We start from the raw sequence: 17,366 nt of genomic DNA, 5'->3' as shown, positions 1-17,366 counted from the left end.
GAAAGAGCTGCAGAGATCTGACAGTTTTCAGAACCGCTACCACATATGCACAGGATACAATGAGATAGAAAGCAAAGCACCTTTATGCAGCGCCAACAGTGAATAATCTGTGGTTTACACCTGCCTCCACCTCTGTGCAGTGACTTAATGCTGGGCCTACGCAGGCCTCTGGTGTGCACCAGCCAGATTTCTGGCCACTTAAGTGATATCTGGGGACCACCAAGGTAAACCAGAGGGTTTAAGGTATATGCAAAAACACATCGGAAGTCATTTTCTTTGATAGTCAGTGACTCTTCCCCTTACCCACTTTTCATATGTACATGTATAATTCTGCACAAAATTCATACTGGAGCATTTTGCCTAAACGTGTTAGTGAACACTGACCTCGGCACAGCGAGGGCAAAAATGAGAAGCAAAGTATTTCTGGATAAGATTACCTTATTCATGAGTTTATCTAGGTTAAAAGCGTTCATATAGCACCTGTCACAGAACAAACTCTTGCTATTCAAGCGTAGAAAGCACACTAACTTCGTATCGACTCAGCCCTTTGAATGAAATCCTGGAGAGAACCGGTTTTGCAACTGTATCGTGATTGAAAACAAATAATTTGTCTCTATCAGAATAAACAAGATACATGGCTGTCTTCAGACCTTTTCCCAAGTACAATGACATCATCTTTTTTAAGGACCTGCTCCTGTAAAAAGTAAGCAGCACCACCACCCAAAGAATGATCTCTGACGTTACACTCCTGCCAGAAGCGCCATACCTGGAGATCGGCTCCTTGCAGTCTACAGTCCATATACTTTTCCCACGCATAGCACAGATCCGTCTCCTGTGGACTGGCCATATCGTCCACACTTCCAGATACAACACCAAGTCTGGTTGAAGAAGTTGGGAATCAGAAAGGTCTCCTCTGGGGTTCTTTCTCAATCCTCCAGGTGGCTGGAAGTGCCCCGGGATAACCCGAACGAAGCCCCAAATCTTCTTCGGAGTCTTTCATAGCATATTCACTGCATCGCTCTGCCACTTTTAAACTGGGCTTCTGCTGAAAAATACAAAGTCTGATGGGTTAGCAAAGCAGAATTAGCTGGCAATGCCGCATTCACTTTTGTCAACAAACGCAGATACACTAACAGTTAAAAACAACAACAACAAAAAAACCCACACTTGAACCATAAACTTCGCCCAAGCGAGTTTGACACGCTAGGGCATTACCAAAACAAAACGGACACTAGCCATACAGACAGCTAGCTAGCTAGGTATCTGACAGAACTGCGTGAAGTCTTTAGGCAGCGACACACATCCCATTTCCGGCGACAAATTGTGTTTTCAAAATAAATGCACCCACATTTATATTGCAGTAAAAGAACATCGATAATCCGAATCGCAAATAAACTGAAAATAAAATATCCAATTTGGATGCTTGCTGTATTCAGTCAGTATTAAACGGTTAAATTACACTCAAATGTAATTTGTATGTTTATATTTAAATTTTCGTTTCAAGTGTGTTATGGAAATATTCAAATGCAGAGACATCTAGGTTTCATACTGAGATAAAATAAATATATAAATTGCAAGTGGTAACTCTGTAATGTGGCTATTCCCCTCCTCGGAACTGGGCTTTACTTAAAATACATATACTTTACATCGCACGAACGAGTTAGATATATTTTGAAAGTTCATCTCCGTTAGCGTGTTTATAGTTGTGGCTAGCTTGACCGAAAAAGAAACAACCCAGCAGCTTCGGTAACTTTAAAAAAATGTCCAAATAAATGCCATATTCTCCGGAGATACGCATTACCGACTGACTTTATGAGCGTTTTTTAACGAATAAAGTAGCTATTCCGGAGTTCTTGGCTCTTTAGCCAGCAGCCGTGACGTTAGCGGCTCTGCTGATTGTTGCATCGCACCGTCCTGTGTACGGCAGCTGTCAAAACTGTATCACAGAGCGACCAACACATCTTCAAGAACATCCAAAACAAGCAGGTGCTATGGGTATAGCCACGTATCTCTTACATGTATGATATTTACCTGTAATAAGAAGAATTAATTTTATGACATACCTTCGTTTTCCCCCAAATTAACCCAGCTAAAGCTAGCATCCATCCAGCACTAAAGATATTGGGTCGTTAAGCCCTCAGCTCTGACTGCAAGACAACTCCCTCTACAATACAGCCCATTTAGTTGGCTGCGAAGAACCTCCTAGAATCCAAAGAGAAGTCACAGCAAATGTTTTGTAATAACACCCAAACAGGTACACTAATTTCGCGATTTATTTCCTTGGAAACTATTAATATGATCTAAGACTTAATATGGCTGTGCGTAATGCATAATGCATGTTTAGCCCTTGAAAGCCAAATAGTTAGCTTAAGTTTTCTATGCGCTGATCAGCTTTTTTCCTCAAAGACTTGTCTGAGGGTGCAAATGACCATTTTGTTATTAAGCGCTAACGGTCTGTGGAGTGCCCACTGACTGCTGTTCTGCTCCCAATTGGATAACACGCAAATCATTTTCCAATCAATCAAAGCTTTTAGCCCAGGGAATGGTGGTGCGTTTGGGGAAGCTCTGTAGATGGCAGAACAGACTGGCAAGCTAATTCATTTTTTCCCCTAAAGTGTAATTTGCTTGTTTGTGCATATCAAAGTGAGAAGCCGCCACACTCGAGACAATTGTCTAAAAATCCCGGCGTTAGGTTATCTTTCTTGCAGATTAGGGTTATTACGAGTATGAAAATGTAGTTGAACTACTTATAAAGTTAAACGAATCGACTGAGGTAATTTTTGCGTAATGACGAATGATTGATGTGTTTAGTGAAAAAAAAGAACAAGGATTTGCTGCTTTTATTTATTTTATGGTGACATTACTGTGGGCTTCAGGACACTGAATTCCCCCCCCCCCCCCCCCCCCCCCCTTATTCATACATTTTAATGGACAGCTGGTAATCAGTGAAGCAAGACAAGCACATCTGTCACAGTTATGAAAAACAGAATTAGCTACTTGGTTCTGGTCACAATCTCCCCTGCTGTTCCTTACCCGTGGCTTGACAGATGGCCAGTAGAGGTTGGCGGACTGAACCAATAGTATCGATTCCAACGCTGGTATTGGTATCAGATCAATAGTAGCACGATAGGATCGATACTTTTTTTTCTATCAAACATGCACTTTGAAAAATATCTGAACCTTTTTGATCGTCAGGTCTTTTTTAATTTATAGTAAATAACACACACACACACACACACACACACACACACACACACACACACACACACACACACACACACACACACACACACACAGCCTCAGATTCAAAATATATGAAAAGCTGAAAGGTGTGTTTGTTGTGTTAAAGTATTGTGGAAAGTAAAAGACCACAGTGATTCCATGATCATTAAAATGTATTCAGAATTTGCAAAGTGATGATGATTTCTCTAATAAATCCTGACACAATGATCTCCCCAACTTAAGCTGTCTTTATAGATTAAAAGTATCAGCATATTTAAAATACTGTCTCAATATTTACTTTGTGTCTGATCAATACCAAATTTTGCAGTCTTGCACAGGACTAATGGTCAGACTTTTTTATTGTTAGACAATGACAGTCACTGATAATTTGGATAGAAAAGGACAGAATTTTATTTTGTTTTCCAGTTATGGTCATAGCATTGTTTTGTGAGATCGAAATGACGATTTGTCTCAGAGTCATATCAAGATATACCCCTAAGGCGTTGATGTGAATGGGACAAGTCACTGGAGAGAGACAGTAACGACTGCTGCGACTCGAAGCAGGTTTTCAATCAGGTTTCAAGTCTTTATGATAAAAATATTCCGGGTTTATTAAAAGCCCCCTTAATGCACCACTGACGTACGTGTCTCCCCCCTCCAGCACACAGACTGCGTGGGTGGCAGCTTTTCTTGATCCTTTTTGAGAAAGAAGAAGCATCATCCAAGCAGACGCAAAAAATAAGTCATGTGACAAGAAACACACACACACACACACACACACACACACACACACACACACACACACACACACACACACACACACACACACACACACACACACAGCTTGTTAAAAATAAGCCTGTTGCAAGAAATGGTGTATAATGGCACCTGTGTATAAGTCATCTGCGAAAAAAGTCGCGCAGAAATTGTTTAAGAATAAACATTTATTACATTTTCATACATATAAATCTGCAAGACAAGTTATTTATTCAACCATGGCAGGTACTGTATATCACAAGGCATCCCCTTTTTGAGGTTATACAATGGCGACACCTACCGCAACAGCACCAGATATGAATATTTGTAATTCACTTACCTAACACAAGGTGTCGCTGTAAAGCAACAAACTCGGGAGCCCACGGTGTCAGAAAAATTTTTATTCCCTCACATTTCTGCTCAGCATCTAGACTCATCCCACCAGCTTCCCCCCCTACCCTGTTCCACAATAACACTTCCATGAGAAAAAGCCCAGGTTCAGTGTGCAGTAGTGCATGAGATGATGTCATCTACCGCTCTGATAAAGTTCACATTAGAATTACGCATTCCTTCGAGCTTCATTCTCAGTTTTTGTGGACTCAGGAAAAAGGTCACCATGGTAGTGCTTCTACTTACAGTTCATTGTGATTTTATAAATGGGAAATGTAACACACACACAAAAAATGTAGGTAACAATAACAGTGAGCAGTAGAAAAAAAAAAGGCACAGTAAGTTCACCTCTGCTTTTCAGAGGCGGTTCTGGTTCTGCAGCAGTTCGAATTTAGTCATGCTGAGGGGCTCCGGATTTAAAACTTGTCCACTCCGGGAGCGCTGGATGTCTCCTTTCAGTACTCTCTCTCGACGCAGCCCACTTGAGCCGCGTTGTCGGGACACTTGCAAGAACGGCCGTTTGGTGTTGCTAAACACAGGTGGGAGCAGCCACCGTTGTTTCCAGAACAGTAGTTTTGTCCTGACAGACGGAGGGGACAAAGGAAACATTTTACAGCAGGCATCGGTGGGAAATAGCCTTTTCACTGCTTGTTATTAATGCACTAAAAACATCCAAAGGAAGCACGCAGCAATCTCCAGATGTTGGAGGCCCCTTTCCCCTGACTCTGCATTCCCTGGCTTTAGCGTTATCTATAAGAGAGGCTGTTGCCTGGTGCCATTAGTCATTCCTTTGCTTGATAATAAATACAAGCTGGAAGAATTCCCCCAGTTGCTTAAAGATTAAGAACTGTACTCGTGTTTGTTTGTTTGTTTGTTTGTTTTGTTTGCAAAGTGCTCTAAAGGATTCTTTAGAGAGCCTGCAGAGGTCACAACTAGGTCAGCCTGGTCCCAAAAAGGAAAAGGAACGCATAATAAGGTTGGCCTCAAAGGTAGCCCCCAAATATACAAGGGTCAAGCAGTTTCTGCATGCGGCTTTAAAGTGGAGCTGAACATCAGGGTTAGATACCGTGCAAAGATTCGCTTCGAGCATGTGAAGAGGGGGAATTGAAGGGGAATGTGCCATCACAACTTCCTACCTGCAGGACACTGGGCATAGGCTGTGGCGATCCCGTATAACCTGGTCCGCTTCTGAGGCTGGAACTCATCTGACTCCCTGCTGGCATAGCGGTCCACTGCAATCACAGCATCCCTGTTGCAAACACAGTCAGCACAGGAGTTCAGAAATCCAGGACTATCTGAGCTTGCGCAATCATCCGTCCGGCCTCCTTATGTTTCCTACAAAGTCTGTCGAGACTGAGTAAGGCCAAAGAGGGGGATGAGGGTAGGTTTCTTAGCCACAACATGACATAGTTTGTGGTAAACTGTTTAAGTGTGCACCACCCACACCACCTCCTCTCAACCTTTCTGCGGCCCTGGCGAGATCACAGGGAGGCCCTGTGGAGGTCACTCGCAGACGTCTGGGGCTGAGAAATTGCAAGCAGCTGTCACTTTTCAGGACTCCTCCTCACCTCATGTGCACACTAACACACACACATACTCACACATGCACACACACACACACAAAGCCCTCCCCTTTTTTTTCTGCAGTCGCTCAGGAATAAATAACTTACAGAGCCGGACACATGTGGAGGAAGCTCCACAATTTCGAGTGTGGGAGCGTCTGAGCCCTGCCACAGAGAATGTAAAGGGGGTTGAGTGTGGGCAGCTTTTTGACCTTTAACCTTCCCTCTCTTTCCTCTGCCTTGACACATTGAATCACAGGTAAAAGTAAAAACCCTGTGTCTTCGGTGCTACAACACCAGTGGGTCTCATTTATAAACAAACTCCAGCTGCAAGAAATATTATTATTATTATTATTTTTTCACGATTTAAAAAGGCAGAGTTTGAAAAAACATTCTTAAAATAAAAATCAAACCTTCGCCAGTCGGTGTAATAGATGTTTTTCCCGAAAGCTGTCATTCCAAAAGGATACTGGATCCTCTCCAAAACCGTACTGCGACTACCCCGACCTGGATCCATGCACTCCATTTTTTGCGTGCCTGCAGGCAAGAGACTGTAATTAGTGCTGCTTGCACACAGCAGACACCGTTTCACAGATGAGTCATCCGTCTGAAATCTACCTGCGTCTGCCCAGCAAAGCTGTGAGCTGTGAGGGTCGTAAGTCAAGCCGTTTGGCAGGCCTAGATTGTCTCTAACCAGCACCCGTCTGTTGGATCCATCCATGTAAGATGTCTCAATCTTGGGGGCTTTACGGTTCCAGTCAGCCCAGTATAGGTTACTGTTGGAGGACAGGTGAAGAGTGAGTCTGCTGTGATGTTCAGCAACACTGAATATCAATCTGTTTGTGAATGTTACCTGCTCTTTAAAGTAAATGAGCATTGCAGATTTTCACCAAGAGTGCTGTTTAACTCAAACTATGTTCAATAAACAGGCTGTTAAATCGTAACGCACCCGTTGGAAGGGTCAGCGATGATGGCTCGTGGGTTGACGAGGTCGGTGTTTATGAGGACACGTCGGTTAGACCCGTCCAGAGACGCCACCTCGATGTGATCCTTAGCGGAATCCGTCCAGAACATTGTTCGACCCAAGTGGTCAATCGCAATCCCTTCTGGGCTTTCCAAACCTGTTAAAACAGTGCATTTTTTCTGTTTTTTTTAACCTCCTCTTTCAAAATGTAGGGGAACCAGTAGCATGAAGAAAACACTACCTGAACTAATGACAGAAGTGGGCTCTCCCCCCTCGATGTTGGCCTTGCTGATGGAGGGAGACGTGATTTCTGTCCAGTACACCATTTTCTCCACACAGTCGTAGGCTACACCAATGATGACCTTCTCCTGTGGAGCCAAGGAGGGTGTGAGCAAACAACAAACCTTTGAAGTGCAGTTTTCGTCACACAACAACGGTCCAGAACGTGGAGCAGATGTGCTTTTTGGATGGTATCGTCGAGACTTTAAATCCAAACAAACTGAGTCACACAGTGAGGAGCTCAAGCAGCTCAAATCAGTGCAACAAGAAAAGCAGACTGCAACTGTAAAGTTGTCTGACTGATGTTAGCAATTAGCTTGAATGTCACCATGTGCCCCCAGTAAAGTGCAAGCTTTGGATGCGAGAAGCAGATGGGAAAAATCCCAGAGCTGAAGAAAGTTTTAGGACAACAGAGCGCAGTTATTTGTGACTGTTTTCTCATATATTATTTAAATTAAGTAAACAATCCTGACAGGAAATTGTGGCTTTAACTTAAAAATAAGAATAAAACTGCTGCAAAAGCCATATAAAAATTTATGAAATAACTCCTCTCTTAAAGATGAACTTACGGGCAGGTGGAGGACGGGCTTGGCATCGTTCTTTTTCATGTCGTAACCCCCCAGAGGAACGTGCTCTATCCTGCCGCTCTGGGCAAACAGCAGGTGTGTTCCTGGGGTCAGGGCGTCCACATCGGGCCGTGGCCGGGGTCCGACGGGCGGCAGCCCAGTATTGTGGTCGATACCTAATTGAGACGCACACAAATCAGTTCATCAAAACTCCCGAAGTGTTTGTGCTTCCATAGTTTTTGTTTAATGCCACTGTGAGTGACACTGTCACCTCTTTCTGTGATTTACTCACACATTGGTCTGCTGCCAGGCCCGGTGCGAGTCCCCGAGATCTCCTGTCCATTTTGGTCCACGCACCAGCAATGTCCCGTGCTTCCATGGCACTGCATCGGCTCATATTGACCGTTGTTATCACACGTGGGGATGTAAGCGCCAATCGGAGGCTGTGGCCCCCGTGGGCCAGACACACCCAGGACGTTCTCTCTGTGAACCTCACATCGTGTTTTTGGCCTCCCTGAAGAAAAATATGAAAAGAAAGACTCGAAAATTAACAAATACAGCCTGCAACAAACTCCCCGAACTTGTTTCTTTTATCTTTTTGGAGTCTTCTAATTTAAATTTCAGCTACACATAAAATTCACATCCTTCACAAGGCATGACAAATTCCTCGCGCTTTCCAGAAGGGAATGAGAAACAGATTCCAGCTGGCACCAATATACTCTGGCGAGGAATTCATTTTCCAAACACCCCCTCCGGCCTAAACGGCTACAAGGCTGTGAATGAAAATGACCCATTTTGCGAAACAACATCAAACAAAAAACTATTACTCGGCTGTCTGAACTCCAGTGAAGGACCTCCAAAACAAACATGTAACTACACAGGCTTTATTTTCAACCCCCAGAATGAATGTGCAGCCAAGCCAGCTAACAAATGTTTAAAGCAGTGCAATTCAGAGAGTTCACCTACCAGGAAGGCACTGGAAACCGTCGCCGCTGTAACCTGGCCTGCACTGGCAGGTAAAGGATCCCTCTGTGTTGTAACACACGGCGTCTGAGTGACACCTGCTTTGCTGACACTCGTCTATGTCTTCAGGCAGATGGATGAGATGATGGTGAGATGGATGGATGGAGGATGAGAGAGCAGAAAAAAATCAAATATGAACATTTTCTGTGTCATTTTATGAGTGGAGATCCATGCAGAAGAGCTTGGGTGAACCTTTGACTTAAACTTTCCTCAAATAGCAGAAAATCAAGCAAAAATGTGGAAAGAATGGAAGGACCCAGACCAGAGAAACCCCTCCAAAAACCCTACACCCAGACCCGGGACCTCTACACATGAAATTCCCATCTGCTTTTAATGTTTCACTCTTCGGTCTCTGTTGGTGTATTATGCAACCAACCTGACCGCCCACAGTCCCGAGCAGATGGTGTAACAATTCAAATAATTCCTAAGGATGCATTTGGTGAATCAAGTGATTTTGGCCACACTGAACATAGTCCTTACTTTCAGCAGATTTTTCTTCATGTCCCTCGTTTTTGACCGGTCACACTTAAAGCTGCTTTGATCTTAAGTGCGCCGGACCAGTGAAATTACATGACAAATGTGTAAAATCATTGCCCAGACTGTCCTGTAGTTATAAAATTCAAAGTTTCATTCAGAAAACAAAGCCGTTTTCTGTGAACTCACTGTAAAAAAACAAAACCATAAATTTCTGTGGTAGATAGTAAAAAAAAACCCAGGAAATTTCCATCATGTAATTGTGTATCTATAGATGACTTTGCTGTAGTATAAAGCGGGGTGGGGGGAATCTTTATCAATAGGAAAAGGTGTAAAACCTAAACAAATATAAATAAAGTGAAGTTATAGTGAGTAAAGTTAAAACTGTGTTTCTAAAACTCCGGGGTGGAGTTTTTGCTGGGCCGATTCTGGCCCCTGGGCCTTATGTTTCACACCCCTGCTTTAGAAGCTCCTACTATTTAATTTAATTGTTTAATTTTATTTCATAAATGGAAGGAACAGGGAAAACTGCAAATCCTTACATGCAGCCAACAAACTTTAAGCCTTTTTTTGTCAGTAAAATTACCTAAAAACTCATTTAATAATAGAAAACAGGTAACACTGCTTATTGCAGGTTGGTGAACTATGCAAAAAAGAAAACCCACAAACAAACAAACAATGAAAAAAATTCTGAGAGCATTATGTTTGTCTGCAGTACCTTGGCAGCTTCTACCGTCTCCTGTGAACCCTTGTAGGCAGGTGCAGACGTAGGACGAGCCTCCGGCGTAGCTGCACTGAGCATGGGGTGAGCAGGTATGGGTGCCTGCCTCACAGTGGTCCACGGGTCGATCAACCTCTGAGGAGAAGCAGAACAAGTTCTGGGAAATGCTATCAGCGTGAGAAAAATAATGTGTTGACTGGTTTTGGATAGAGCCGCTTAAGTTGGGGAACAGGGTGAAAAATATGGCGTGAAATTAAGACGAATGAATATACTTTAATATTTATTTAACTGAAATTCAAGTTGGATCCTTTTGGGGCATGCCAGAAAATACTTTACAGCCACCGCGCTGAGCAAATCTAATTTGCTGCTGCTGCTACACGTGTTAATAATCACCACAGACTTTTTCATACAATAATGAATTTTATTACAGGTTATGTTTGCACCTCTACCTCCTTAGAACCAGGTAGGGTTTGCCTGATATGGAATAGCACTTTACAGCACACAAAAGCCACTTACTAATGCAGGTTCTCTGGTCACTACCGAACTGATACCCCTCTTCGCACTCGCAGCGGAAGGTCCCGGGCTGGTTGTTGCAGATAGCGTTAGGGCCGCAGCGTTGAGGATCCTCTCTGCACTCATCGTTGTCTGATAAAAAAAGAAAAAGAAAGAAAAGAGTAGTGATGAGATGCTAAACTGATAACATTTTTTTTTCGTCTGTCTACTGTCTTTTGCTTATCTAATTCAGAGTCACAGAAGAGGCTGGAGCGTATCCCAGCTGTCATAGGATGAGAGGCGGGGTACATCCTGGACAGATCGCCTCTCTGTCCAAGTGCCTTTTTCCTGTTTTTATGTATGTAAAATCCTGGGAAACTTTACGTGTGACGTTGAGTCGTGTAAACAAAATGACTTGATTTAAATAGTCTTGGACTGGGTCAGAGTTTGAGAAGTCTGGTTTGCCAGATAAGTTTTTCATTATCAAATGTTTTCGGATCAAAGAAAAGAGCCTGATTAGATTTATAATAATACTTTTATGATAGCATCTGTCTGAAATTCTTCCTTCCTCTTCCTGTTTGGTCTCTAATGCAAAAGATTCGGTTGTATAGAGGTTGAAATAGCTCTGTTAACCTGGTCTCTGAGTCGGAAATGCTTTGTTTATCCTATGGGACTCCCCTGCTAATTGTATGATTGTGCCGTTCCCTAGTCAGGAAGGAAGGCTTTAGAAAATCTGGGTTGATTTTAATGATGAGTTTGAAAGATATGGAAACAGTTAGATTTTTTCCAAAAGCAGAAAATAAACTCTAACTGCTCTTTGTTACACGATTAAATATGCAGTTCTTACCATAACATGCGCGTCCATCGCCGCTGAAACCAGCAGCACATTGGCAAGTGAACGTTGCTCCCTCTCCGACTTTGCAAACAGCATTCGTGTCACATCCGTGTCTTCCGGTTAGGCATGGGTTCTGCTCCGGCTGCCCTCCTGAAAAGGAAAGGTGAATTTTATTTCTAAACAGGTTTTGTTTTGGGTTTTTGAAGCAAAACATACCTATTTTTACCATTTAACAATAGCAACAAAAAGCCTGTCTGGCAAAAATAATCTCTCTGTCAGGACGTTGTTCCTGAGGAAGGAAGTGAGCTCAAACCAAAGGCAGGAAAACGAATACGTCTTCTCACCATTGATGTCCCCGATCTTGCTGGTCAGGGCGAACCGGATGAGTCGTTGTGCAGGATCGTAAATGGCAAAAATGTGGTCCACGCTTAGCATCTGTGTAGGTTTCATGTCTCTCAAAGTCTCGCTATGATAGCAGCCGTTGAAGGAGATTGTCTCACGCCACTGATATCTCCTGGTTTCCCTGGATCCATCCTGCAGAGTCACTACGTAGTCCCGAGTGGACGACGAGGTGATCACTGAAAGGCAAGATGGACACGTTAGAAACGCTCACCTTTTTTCACTTCTTTTATGTCTCGCTCAAAATCAGAAAAGGTGGTGAAATATTGTTTCGCTGTTCAAGTCATGTCTCACAGTTGTTGTTGTACTGGTAGATCTCAGAATACGGGTCGAGCTTTATGGTGGAGCCAAGAGGCACCTCGGCCACCCGGCCCTCCAGGTTGGTGCTCACAATCAGGTGGTCGTGCTCATCGATGCCTTTAAACTCTTGCCTGATGTTCAGCTTTTCATTCCCTGGCATAAAGGTCACCTCAGCCTGCCGAGTGAACTCCCCCCCTGTGGAGGCCAGAGAGGAGGATGTTAACTCTAATACTGGCCCGGGATGAACTTTGTCTCGTGGCCTTCTGTTACAGCTGAGGTAATGCGAGTGGAATTCAGGGAGACAGTGCAGAAGACTGCAGCTGTATGCAAGCTGTGTTTGCAGCAGCGCAAACAGCTTGTTTACAGAAATTTATGCTTCCCACTAGTTTTTTTTAAAACCCTGTAAAAACTACAAGGCAAGCTACTGAATATCACATCATGAGATATCTTCATTGCAGCGTTGTTCTCACTCACCGATGATGCTGAAGCCGTTCTTGAAGCCTGGGTGCTCCAGAGCAAACGCCCACCCAATCACACCGCTAATTGACACCAGGGGCTCCAGCGAGGGCCCAACAGTCTCCGGGAGGTCACTGATGGCGACGTAGGCTCGACCCTCATTCGCAACAATGTAAGAATGGAGGTCGATGTTGGCGAACTCCACCGGAGAAGGAGACCTGCCCACAAACACTCTTCCGTGTACTTTGCCGTTCACCCTCTGTGGCTTTCCTGCAAAATCCCCCAAAGAAAACAAAACAAAAACACAGCCACCCCACTGAAGTTACTCACCGAGACGTGCAAACCCACTTCCCTTAAAATGAATTTCATCCAAGAACAGCTAAGATTTCTTCTAATGTTTCCACATCAACTAGCTAATAAAAAACGTCATATTTAAACGCTTTTCTGCGTGTACCTTCTGCCACACACTGTATCCCGTTGCCATAGAAGCCAGAGATGCAATGGCAGCAGTATCCGTTGGCATAGTCCCTGCATTCACCAAACTTGGAGCATTTATTTCTGTTGTTTGCACAGCTGCCAAGGTTGTACGAGAACACTGAAAACATGGGGAACGGTAAGAATACCATGACTGGAACAGCTGATAAGACAAGTGCAATAAACATTTATATACAACATGCTCTCACTCTCAAAATACACTGTGATAGACAGCATGGCTCAGGAAGCAGAGCTGCAGACAAGCTAGACATCATAAACTCACCATCTACATTTATAATTGGATCATCCACCTCCACCACCTCCGGGTTCTGTGGTTGGAACTGAACTGGGTGGACTTCAGTCTGTTCCTGCAGATAAGGAGGGTAGGCTACCACCGGTCTGTCAGGGTACAACGGCCTCCTTGCAGCGCTGGACTCCTCATAAGCGTCAACATCTTCTTGTGGTGGAGCCTCAGTGGGCAGCTCAGGGACCTCACCTGGAGCCACGTTGCTAAAAAAGGGAGAAGTCCCAATCTCGTACACCCATACACCCCTCAGGCCAGAGTTCGTCTCCCTGTGGGGGGAAAAGTTTAGATTCTGGGCAGAAAACATGTCTTCAAGAACCGTCATTGTTACCGTCTGACTTACTCTGCTAAAGCTCTAACGGACTGCTCGTCATCAGTGGTGGTGCGGTAGTATGGTCCCTTGATGGAACTGAAGAAACCCCGGACTAAACCCTTACTGAAACCAGCATGCATGATTACATTAGTGTCTCCCACAAGCATGGAGGAAAACTTTATCCCATCCCTTGGATAGAGGACAATAGCGTATGACGTGGTCTCCAGAGATGCAATAACCAGCTGGAAGGTGTTTCTCTGAGAAACAAAACATTATAGACTCTGTCAGTGATCACATCCACTTTAGATTACTTGAATAACTATGTGACACTCACCTTCTTGATGCCGCTGTCTCCTCTGCTCTCAAGTCCATGGGTGGTGACATCAACCCAGGTGACCACCACAGCATGGGTGGGATTGATTTCGTCATCTTCAGGGAAAGCCCTGTTGATGTGCTCAGCAGCGCGGCGTAGAATATCAGGACTGGAGTCCTCTCGGAAGAAAACTTTCCCCACACCATCGCTCGTGTGCAGGTCTCCTTGCAGAGCTGCAATCATGCCAAATTTTGGGGGCATTTTGCCAAGATACGTCAGCTCGCTTTCTGGCTCTTTTGTGGCGACGAACCCATTGGTATTAATCTGAAACGAAAAGCTAAAATCATTAATCCAGAAGACAGAAACTGAAATGAAATCCCTGCGATGTTGTACACAGTTTTATTCTTGACACAACTTGAACTGTTTCACAGGGGATACAATCTGACCCACTTTGATCTTCATTGCAGTAATGATTTGAGTCGGCAGCTATGTCCCACTACTGTGCTAATGAACAAACCAGATGCTATTTAACGCAGTCTTTACACACTTGCAGTGGGAACACATGCAAGGCTCGTAAAAAAGAAAGAAAAAAGCGCTCGTGTGAAGAAAACATGCCCAGACACACACTGGACATGGGGGCTCCTTCACTTCCTGACCAAAGGAAAAAACAAAAGGTTTCCTGTCCTTGCCCCCGATGAGTAGCCCCAGAGAGCCTAAAGATTGCGCACTAAATGTCATTACAGAAACTTCCTGCCAAAATGGAGGGTAGATCTGGGAAAATGATCAGTGATCCTATTTACAGAGGTGCTGCAGATAGAGAGCTCTAAGGTTAGTGGTTAACATGTAAGTGCTCAGTAAAAAATGGATCATACTCATGAAGGGTGAGAAGAATCATCCCCCCCACCCCAGGGCAGAGACAGTTCAGGGCAGACCGTCTCAGAGATGAAAACAAAACTCTTGAGGGCATCTTGACTGCAGCGCAGAAATATGTTTGTGGTGGGTAATGGAAGGTTAACCTGGAGGCAGTCAGCAGACTAATTGGTGAACGCTGCATTCATGTGTTTCATTTAAGCTCCAGACTCATGTGTTAATCACGTTAATCATTGTCTCTGCACGATCTCCTTAAATGGAGATCGTGCAGAGACAGCCTCCACTGGGTTGAGACTGGACAGGCTACTGTGGAATGAATGGCAAGCTTTACTAAAGAAGAAACTTTCATTTTAAGAGCTTGAATGCTTGGTAGAAACATCTTTATGCATAAAACATCAGCAAAGCTTTGACGAATGCATCTGTTAGTGTAATCACTGCGTCATGGCACAGTTTACTCATGCAGCACTGAAACAGAGATGTAGCACTTTTCTTTGAAACCAGAACTGCGGGAATAAAGGGCTGTTTGTCCGTTCCACACAATGGTGCGGCTTTTAAAAACACTACAGGCCAACAGTTAATATTCTAGCAAATCATACAGTTTTACATGATTTACTGCATTTATTCCAGAAACAAACCTCCCAGTGACCACTCTGTAAAGTTCTCTGTCTCATCACTGGGTGTTTTTAGGATGGATTGCAAAATAAGGTTTGGTATTTGGTATCGGCAGTAAAATGATAACCTCGAGGGAAACAAAGAAATGCCTGGGCACATGCTTTCGACATGATACAGTCGCATCTGCATATAAGAAATCCAGTATTTACAAATACTCCACAGACAAGAAAAAAATCATACGCTGCTGGAACTCCGTTGTCCAACTTCCAGGAACTGTTTAAATTCACTCCATTTCTGGCTAACGCGCAATTGCGCAAGAACTACGGACGTTTGATGACCAGTAAAGCCAACGCAAGTGCATTAATGTTAATAATAATAATCATCAAAATGTTAAGAATTAACTTACAAAGATGCTGAGGAAAGTGCCATCATAAAACAACACCGGTTTGCTCAGATCCAGTCGGTACGTCTGATCATTCCCTGGCTCCAGTAACTGGTCTCTTGCGCTCGGACCAAAAGGAAAAAGCTCGTCTCGACTTATGCTCTTTACCGAGACCACAAATCCGAGAAAACTCAGACAAGCAATCCAGCCTTTCTCCTTCCAACCCATGGTCCGTCTTTCAGAGGGAGCTAAGCAGTCCTGCGTTAAAGGCGCGAGTGATACATCCAACCCAGTAGTTGTAGAAAGAGTTGTGGGCGGTCACTAACTCACAGAGGAGTTTCAGTGAGAGGTAGCCCAAACTTTGCTTTCATTAATGTTCCTGAAACAAATGGTATGGTGCTGTTGTTGTTGTTTTCTTTTTATAATGGCATGCACTTTGACTGAGTCAAATTAAACTCTGAGAAGAGCTAAGGTCATTTGCAGATCCTTTATTTAAAATTCTTCAAACGGATTATTGCAGTGTTGCCAATACAGTAGAAAACAGACAGCTATGTGCAGATTATAAGTGGTTTTAATAGAAGGGCCACTGTCTCTGGAGGGACAACACTGAAGCTGTATTTGCAGGTTTGGACATAGGCCAGCAGGCCATCAGAGCATGGACCAGTAACCGGCAACAGAGCCCCATGCCCGGTTTGACTGAAACATTATGTAAAGGACAATATCACAAAGCACTGTACCATACACTAATCATTTGAGGCATGTGCTGAGGCTATCAGACTCATCTCCAGTTGGGATAATGAGAGTCATGCCGGTACAGTAATATGCTTCAACTTGGAGCTGTTTTTGAGATGCTTAGTGAACCGTCCAACTCTTCGGTCCACAGTGCTCTGACAGTTGGTATTCACGGTCCCCCACAAAGGGTTTTTGCAAATGTTTACCATCACTCCAAAATGCAGACTCATCCACTGCTGTAGCTCTTAAAGTATCTTCAATGACAAATTACCTCCAAGATCTAGAATGATTTCCAAAGTATCTGATATGTTTAGACAATGTTTCTGTGGTTTTCTCATAAATACCACCAGGAGGAGATTTCTTTAAACAAGACAGTGATTTATGAAGCTGCCTAATGTTGTGATAAAACACCCAACATTAACTTCTTTTTCAAACCTGCTGAGACTGTGTAAATGAAATATTTCTTCTGTTCCTCTGAGCTGCAAAATAGTTGCATATTTAATCATCTGGGAATTTACCCAGCTGTATTTATTTATTTAGAAAGAGATCTTGACCCCCCCCCCCCCCCCCCCAATGTTCAGCACAAAGTTAGGCCGATGATCAAGCATTAGTAATAACTGGCAATGAGTCTTTTCGAGTATGAACGGCCTGTTTAAGGTCACGTCAAAGCATCTCAATCTGATGTAAGTCCAGACTTTGACTAGGCTACTCAAAAACCTCCCCCTTTTTAAAAATCCAGTCGAAGGTGGACTTGTTGATTTATGAACTCTGAACTTAACTGACACAAGTGAGATCTGCAGTTCTTTAGATGTTGTTCTCTGTGCTTTTGTAACCTCCTGAATGGATCATTAAAGGGTTATTGCAATAATTTTGATAGGCTGGCCTTTCCTGGGAATGTTCAAGATGCCGTTCCAAGGTTTTTCCATT

General features: G+C 43.7%; 2 protein-coding genes across 4 annotated transcripts in view; both read right to left on the bottom strand.

The window, feature by feature from the left end:
- lyst (lysosomal trafficking regulator) overlaps positions 1 to 2,201 on the bottom strand; it is a 60,441-nt gene extending 58,240 nt beyond the window's left edge. For all 3 annotated transcript variants that reach the window (XM_080287896.1, XM_080287897.1, XM_026191138.2), the window contains exons 1-2: positions 2,064 to 2,201; positions 767 to 1,042 (exon numbers count right to left, since the gene is read on the bottom strand). In XM_080287896.1, coding sequence (XP_080144022.1) covers positions 767 to 847 — 81 coding nt within the window. In that variant the 5' untranslated portion in view covers positions 848 to 1,042; positions 2,064 to 2,201. The remainder of the gene's footprint in view (positions 1 to 766; positions 1,043 to 2,063) is intronic.
- Positions 2,202 to 4,148: 1,947 nt separating this feature from the next.
- nid1a (nidogen 1a) lies at positions 4,149 to 15,985 on the bottom strand. The gene is made up of 20 exons (XM_026190450.2): positions 15,732 to 15,985; positions 13,865 to 14,167; positions 13,561 to 13,787; positions 13,197 to 13,486; positions 12,894 to 13,034; positions 12,458 to 12,709; positions 11,978 to 12,178; positions 11,629 to 11,862; positions 11,297 to 11,434; positions 10,474 to 10,602; positions 9,955 to 10,092; positions 8,706 to 8,825; positions 8,032 to 8,253; positions 7,743 to 7,915; positions 7,136 to 7,262; positions 6,880 to 7,051; positions 6,549 to 6,706; positions 6,344 to 6,467; positions 5,505 to 5,617; positions 4,149 to 4,948 (listed from the first exon to the last, which is right to left on the bottom strand). Exons 1-20 carry the CDS (start codon positions 15,933 to 15,935, stop codon positions 4,824 to 4,826), a joined length of 3,591 nt encoding a protein of 1,196 aa, XP_026046235.1. The 5' UTR covers positions 15,936 to 15,985; the 3' UTR covers positions 4,149 to 4,823.
- Between the last annotated feature and the right edge of the window lie 1,381 nt (positions 15,986 to 17,366).

This window comes from Astatotilapia calliptera, chromosome 13, assembly GCF_964374335.1.
Source record: "Astatotilapia calliptera chromosome 13, fAstCal68.1, whole genome shotgun sequence".
Classification (NCBI taxonomy): Eukaryota; Metazoa; Chordata; class Actinopteri; order Cichliformes; family Cichlidae; genus Astatotilapia; species Astatotilapia calliptera.
This window is presented reverse-complemented; position numbering and strand designations above follow the sequence as displayed.

Bases quoted from the DNA above. Each gene is read 5' to 3' on its own strand.
- nid1a (XM_026190450.2), bottom strand. From the start codon at position 15,935: ATGGGTTGGAAGGAGAAAGGCTGGATTGCTTGTCTGAGTTTTCTCGGA. The intron at 14,168-15,731 runs GTAAGTTAATTC...TTTTCGTTTCAG, and splicing joins GCACTTTCCTCAGCATCTTT to ATTAATACCAATGGGTTCGT. The intron at 8,254-8,705 runs GTAGGTGAACTC...ATTTTTCTTCAG, and splicing joins CGGTTTCCAGTGCCTTCCTG to GGAGGCCAAAAACACGATGT.